Source organism: Solanum pennellii, chromosome 11 (assembly GCF_001406875.1).
Source record: "Solanum pennellii chromosome 11, SPENNV200".
Taxonomy (NCBI): domain Eukaryota; kingdom Viridiplantae; phylum Streptophyta; class Magnoliopsida; order Solanales; family Solanaceae; genus Solanum; species Solanum pennellii.
In genome coordinates this window covers 24,558,429-24,565,591 of record NC_028647.1, presented here as the reverse complement: position 1 = coordinate 24,565,591, position 7,163 = coordinate 24,558,429, and the positions used below count along the sequence as shown (strand labels likewise).

At 44.6% G+C, this 7,163-nt stretch overlaps 1 protein-coding gene across 1 annotated transcript; it reads left to right on the top strand.

Moving 5' to 3' along the window:
- The first annotated feature begins 214 nt into the window (after positions 1-214).
- On the top strand, positions 215-682 carry LOC107003760 (photosystem II D2 protein-like). Its single transcript, XM_015202046.1, has 2 exons — positions 215-416; positions 594-682. The coding sequence occupies exons 1-2, from the start codon at positions 215-217 to the stop codon at positions 680-682; spliced, it is 291 nt and encodes a 96-aa protein (XP_015057532.1).
- The last annotated feature ends 6,481 nt before the right edge of the window (positions 683-7,163 follow it).

The following is a 7,163-nucleotide window of genomic DNA, read 5'->3' as shown; positions in this document are numbered from 1 at the left end:
GGATTTTCTTGCTAAAGCACCTGGTGTCTAATTTGAAGGGTGATGTAAGACCTCTAGTGCAAAACCACTGCATCTACGAGATTAGTTTCAAATCAAGGAAGAGGGTTCTATTCCGTTTCCACGACTCAATAAATATGTTAGTACACTTAATTCACTTTTAAGGAATCTATGTCCTGAACTCGGTCCTAAAGGGGAGGGAAGCTCATTTGGAGACATGATGGGAGTTGCCGGTGTATCGGGCGCTGCTTTGCTATGCGCTATTCACGGTGCTACCGTAGAAAAGACATTATTTGAAGACATTGATAGTTCTAAGACATTCTATGCTTTTAACCCAACTCAAGCCGAAGAAACTTCTTCAATGGTCACCGCTAACCGCCTTTGGTCCCAAATATTTGGGGTTGCTTTTTCCAATAAATGTTAGTTACATTTCTTTATGTTATTTGTACCAGTAACCATTTTATGGATGAGTGCTCTTGGAGTAGTCGGTCTAGCGCTGAACCTACGTGCCTATGACTTTGTTTTTCAGGAAATTCGCGCAGCGGAAGATCCTGAATTTGAGACTTTATACACCTAAAATATTCTCTTAAACAAAGGTATTCGCGCTTGGATGGCGGCTCAAGATCATCCTCATGAAAAGCTTATATTCCCTGAGGAGGTTCTACCACGTGGAAAGGCTTTTTAATGGAACTTTAGCCTTAGTTGTTCGTGACCAAGAAAGCACTAGTTTCGCTTGATGGGCCTGGAATGCCCGAGAACTAAATTTATCCGGTAAACTACTAGGGGCTCATGTAGCCCATGATGGATTAATCATATTCTGGGACGGAGCAATGAACCTATTTGAAGTGGCCCATTTTGTACCAGAGAATCGTATGTATGAACAAGGATTAATTTGACTTCCACACCTAGCTACTCTAGGTTGGGGGGGTCAAAAGTATATATATACTTTGTTTAGATAGGGACGTAAGTGAATCAGACTAACCACCTGTTCATGTTCTTCTATTTGCAGGTACACACACTTGAGGATCAAGACTAGAATCTCCATGGATGGACTGTGACTCTAAACGAAGGAATCTAAGCTTTATCAACATTGATAAGCTTTCTAGCTTGTGCAGGGAACTGGTGGAACTCCTCGAAAGTGCCAAAAATATCTTCATCAATGGCATATTAGCTAGGCTATCTGCCACAGCATTTCCTTCCCTGTACACATGAGAAAATTGCATTTTTTTTTATCCCTCAACAATGTAATAATTTTCCTGACTATTGTATCAACAGCCCAGGGTGCAGACACCTCTTGTATCATGATCAGTCTAGCAATGGTTGAATCAGTCTCAATCACCACATTTGTGAAGCCTTTATGCACACAGATTTAGCAGCTATCTGAATAGCCATTATCTCTGAATACATATTTGTTTGAACGGGTAGCAGCACACAGAAAATCACCAGCAGCATCTCCAAACACCAAAGCAGAACCACTCTTACCTGGATTACCTCTTGATGCACCATCTGTGTTACATTTAATACATTGTCCACTAGGGAATTCCCAACATACTCTTTTATAATGTAGCCTGGGGATGTGGCTCTCCAACTCACTAACTAATTCAGGGCAATTAGAAGACAATCTTTTCATCTTAGGAAACCTGTACACCAGTAAATTGTGCAGAGTTGCTGAAACCTGAAAAATTTGCAAGTTCAAGGAGATATTACCACCATACCTTCTTTTATTTCTCCTCTTCCATATCTCCCAGACAACTACACAGGGTAATGCTTGATATAAGGGCTTCAGATATACATTTGCAGGGTGTTTCCACTACCTTTGAAATACCTGCTGTAAGCTAACACCATGTGTAAGACCTGCACCCAAGGAAAAGTACTGCCATACCTTATCAGCACATTGACTCTTCAAAAAAAGTTACTGCATGGTTTCCACTGTTGGTTGATTAGAACACCAAGACGTTGAGTGATTTTATATCCAAGTCTTGTCAGAATGTCATCCATATTAAAGAAAGGAAGTTAGAAATGCCACACTCTCCATGAGAAGAAAGATATCTTGATTGGCAACCATAACGCTCTAACTCACGTCGTTATAGAACTTTGGAACACTGCCGATCGCCACCTCTTACAAGAAACCGTCGGTTACAAATGGGAATAATCATACGCTATCATAGGCGCTTCAAATTTCTTTGGAGATTCTCAATGCAGCATACGCTGAAATCCACCTAGCTACTTACTACTCTACTTAACTGAAAATCTAAAATGAAATGGAATTCAAATTCGTTGAGAAAAAGATCCGTGCTAGATTGAATTTGGGGAAAGATAGAGAGCTCTCTAGGCTTTCCTGATCAAATTGAAAGTTTGCTTTGCCACTACATGAATATGCCGCGCCCAGCAGTTCGAGGAGTTGGCCAGATACGGGTCAAAACCCTGCCTCAAAAAAGTCAGCACTTTTAGGTAGATTCTAGTATTCGACCCATCTCTTTCTGCCGATTCCCCGAGTCGTCAGAATCTCTGGTTCGATCAGGACCATGAGCCCCATTCATTCGTTTATGGGAGCGACTCTCTCTACCCATTCTCCACCAGGTCATCAAGTGATTAGCCAGCTCAATCCATTTTTCCATCCGATTATCTTCACCCTAGGACTGACTCTGTTCGACCTGAGCTTATTGCCTACCTAATGCTACTGTCGCAAGCAACCTCTCAAAGAATAGGGAGTGAATGATCCTTCTATCTAGATCGGTGATTTCGTTCGGCCGAGCCAGCTATTGAAAGTCTTGCAAGCAACCTACACTAAGCTAAGCGAGCTAGAAGCTAAAGGGAATATTTTTTGGCATCTTTTTCTTTGCTTTGACCGCGACTTTCTTTGGTCTTCCTCTTTCCTTCGGCCAATGTTTCAAAGCTAGCAAAAAGTTCAAGCCTTCGAGATCTCTCTTGAACGGCAGTCGGTCAGCCCTTTTCTTCTGTTGATGCTGATACTGATCCTTTGACTGTCTCCCATATCATTCGATAATAAAGATCCACTAATTTTCTTGTCGACGCTAAACTCAGTACCTCGCTTCCTTACTAATACACCTACTAGACCCATACTCATTATGAATGTGTTGACCAGACATCTGACTTAGCAACCTTCTGCTTAGACCGGAAACGATAAGGAAGGAGATCTATGGATGATGAGATATAGAAGGCCGGTGCAACGGTCAGCTCAGTCAGAGCGGAAGAGGTCAGGAAAGGTTATCGTCAGACAATGTAGTGCAAGAAACGGGTAGCGCTTGCCATAAAGAAGCTAGCCAGAAAGCAGGTCAGGCAGGGAAGCGATAGTACAAGCAAGCTAACACGCGGGCGAGGTTGAAGGCCCACGGGTCGTGAACTTCTTTTCCCGGAGAAGAAGCAATGATGGTATCTGGGGAATAAGCATTGGCTAAGTCTGTGCCAGCGCCACGATAATACAGAGGATGCAAGCCTTATCCGGAATGATTGGGCGTAAAGAGTCTATAGGTGGATTTTTAAGTCCGCCATCAAATCCTAGAGATCAACCCTGGACAGGCGGTGGAAACTACCAAGCTGGAGTACGGTAGGGGCAGAGGGAATTTCCGGTGGAGCGATAAAATACGTAGAGATCGGAAAGAAAACCAACGGTGAAAGCACTCTGCTGGGACTACACTGACACTGATAGATGAAAGCTAGGGGAGAGAATGGGATTAGATACCCCATAGTCCTAGCCGTAAACAATGGATACTAGGCGACCCGTGCAGGGCTGTAGCTAACGTGTTAACTATCCTACCTGGGGAGTACGGTCGCAAGAACGAAACTCAAAGGAATTGACGAGGGCCTGCACAAGTGGTGGAGCATGTGGTTTAATTCTATACAACACGCAAAACCTTACCAGGGCTTGACATGCCGCGAATCCTCTTGAAAGAGAGGGGTGCCTTCGGGAACGCGGACACAGGTGGTGCATGGTTGTCATCATCTCGTGTGGTAAGGTGTTGGGTTAAGTCCCGCAACGAGTGCAACCGTCGTGTTTAGTTTCCAATTGAGTTTGGAACCCTGAACAGACTGCCGTCGATAAGCTGGAGGAAGGTGAGGATGACGTCAAGTCATCATGCACCTTATGCCTTGGGAAACGCACGTGCTACAATGTCCGGGACAAAGGGTCGTGATCCCGCAAGGGTGAGATAACCCCAAAAACCCGTCCTCAGTTCGGATTGCAGGCTGCAACTCGCCTGCATGAAGCCGGAATCGCTTGTAATAGCCGGTCAGCCATACGGCAGTGAATTCATTCTCGTGCCTTGTACACACCGCCCGTCACACTATGGGAGCTGGCCATGCCCGAAGTGGTTACCTTAACCGCGAGGAGGGGGATGCAAAAGGCAGGGCTAGTAACTGGAGTGAAGTCGTAACAAGGTAGCCATACTGGAAAGTGCACCTCAAGGAGAGCTAATGCTTGTTGGGTATTTTGGTTTTACACTGCTTCACACACCCCAAAAAAAGTAGGGAGCTACGCCTGAGTTAAACTTTGAGATAGAAGTCTTCTTTTCTTTCTCGACGGTGAAGTAAAACCAAGCTCATCAGCTTAATATCCTAGGTCGGAACAAGTTGATAGGACCCCTATTTTTACGTCACCATGTTCCCCCCGTGTGGAGACATGGCGGCAAAAAAAGAAAAGAGAGGGATGGGTATTCTATCGCTTTTGGCTTAGCGGGCCCCCAGTGGGAGGCTCGCACGACGGGCTATTAGCTCAGTGGTAGAGCGCGCCCCTAATAATTGTGTTGTTGTGCTTGGGCGGTAAGGTCTCTCAGCCACATGGAATGTTCAATGTGCTCATCGGCGCCTGACCCTGAGATGTGGATCATCCAAGGCACATTAGCATGGCGTACTCAACCTGTTCGAACCGGGGTTTGAAACTGAACTCCTTCTTACAATGATAGATGGGGTGATTCGGGTGAGATACAATGTAGATCCAACTTTTGATTCACTCTTGGGATCCGAGCAGTCTGGGGGGAATATCACGGCTCCTCTCTTCTCGAGAATCCACTGGAGTCAGAACCCATACCCTGAACTGGGATTTTAAACATAAGAAAGAACCCATACCCTGAACCGGGGAAAGGCGATAAGGACCTAGGAAATGGTGAAGTACGTGAGTCGACTCCCTCTTCGAGTCCAGACCTTTTAACATAAAATAAAGAATAAGGGACTAACTTCTTTCTTCACAAAGATTCTGAATAAATCGCACATGCTCCAAGGACTTCACAGAATTAGGAGGCACACAGGTCGGTATACAAAGAGAAATGTGGGTAAGCGACGGGCTACTTCGTTCCTCAACAATACCAGTTTTGATTTCCAGAAAGATCCCCACGCTGAGGGCTGAACCTCGCCAAATGATCTTATGGATCACCCATCCCATCTTTTAGGTTCCATTTGGGCAATATGTATCCCTCTGGGTATGGCTCGTAGTAAACCTCTGTAAGATAAGGAGGATCCTAGGGTAGGTACCCTTTAACCAGTCTTTGTGAATGGTACCTTGTAGTAAGCAGGTCTCTTCAGGCACTCCCAAAAGAAAAGAGAGAATTCATTTTAGCCTATGAGCGAGGATAATCCATCAATAAGAGCCTAACCATGCCCTTGAGATAACATCCCATACCATAGGGTAGCCCTACAGAGCAAAAATCAAAGGCCTTCATCCATCATAGGCTAGCATAGCAGATAATAACGCGAAATCCATGAAAGGGAGGGGGAATGGATGCCAACTGAAGCAAACCGAATAGCGAGTTCCCGTGGAGTGAGTCTAGTGCTTCCCTTTAACCTAGAAGCACTCAGTGAGCCTTCAACAATGTCCTTCCTGGACTCTTGTTTGAGTTGATCGAAGGCGGCGGGTAGACGAACATCTTACAATAAAGAATGTTCTTCTACTCACAAGCACCAGCTCCTGTTGGTGCGATCAACCATGAAAAGTCAGTAATAAAGAATATTTGCTCTTCGCTCCTGCTATGATTCGATACGATATGGTTTGATTGGTCCAGCCCTTAGAAACTATCTTCTCTTCCCGTCGTTAGTTCTCCTTCTTTTTGGTCTTATTCCTCTTTCAAATGCAATAAGAAGTAGGCTTGCAGCTACTACCGGTCTGGGTGGACTGGAAGTGTATAAGTAGTTGCGTCAGCTGTTGAGTTTGACTTCTATTATAGGAACAAAGCATATTTAAGAGAGGAAATCTTTCTTTCTAGGGAATTTGTGCTTACTAAGCCTGTGTTTGAGCTTAGATGCTCTTCCCGTAGTGCCCCCTTCTTCCTCCTTGTCTCTTTCACTGCGGCCTGCGTGGGACTGATCCAGACTGATAACCGAACCCTTCGTAGATTGAACTCTCTTCTTTGTAGGCTCGGGTACATTAGGGAACTCGCCCTTCTCACTGCTTCCACTCAAACTCGAACAAAAAACCTTTTCCTCATCTTGACTCATGGCGTCTTCATCAGTGAGTAAATCCTCATCATCATCATCCGTAAGATAAAATAACCTAACTCCCGGGCCTGTGCAGACTCTTGGTGAGGCTGTTCCAAGTATGTAGGACACACATGTTGCTCATCTCCCCCTGTTGGTGGTCTTACAATAGCAATGGACGTAGAAGGAATTTTTGCATGGCTTTTAACGTTTGGGTTCAATAACATTCACCTTAGTGGGGGCCCCAGCACCATCTTTCTTTAGTAAATACTAGATGGATTCCCTATTGCTATGCTAGCTTTCTTGGGAATACCACCTTGTAATGGTTTAGGCGGTATCCGGTCCCTTTTAGAGGCAACAGTCGACTTCCCCTTATTTATTGTGGTCCCAAGAGGCGTAATAACCTACAAGTTGTCCAGTCCTAAACAAGACAAGAAACCCCTTAGGCCTCTTTAGAAAAGGAACATCAAATAGAAAACACGTTATACACGTATGATCCAAGTAAACGTCCAAACATCCTTTGTAGCATACCCGTCCGAAGAGTCAAAGTCCATCTATCAGTGGTCGACTTTAAATAAATCATACGAGTATTCTATCTCACTACCCATCAATATGAGTTCTCAAAAACGACTTAACCAGCCACCCAGATGAGACTCCCGCTGAAAAACATTTTTTTTCCAACAAAACCTGCCACGAAGCTTTGACAAGTTGCTAACTTTCTTATTTTGTGATAGGGCCCA

Coding starts and splice junctions, on each gene's coding strand:
- LOC107003760 (XM_015202046.1), top strand. CDS start 215: ATGATGGGAGTTGCCGGTGTATCGGGCGCTGCTTTGCTATGCGCTATT. Junction 417..593: donor GGTTGCTTTTTCCAATAAAT/GTTAGTTACATT, acceptor TCTTAAACAAAG/GTATTCGCGCTTGGATGGCG.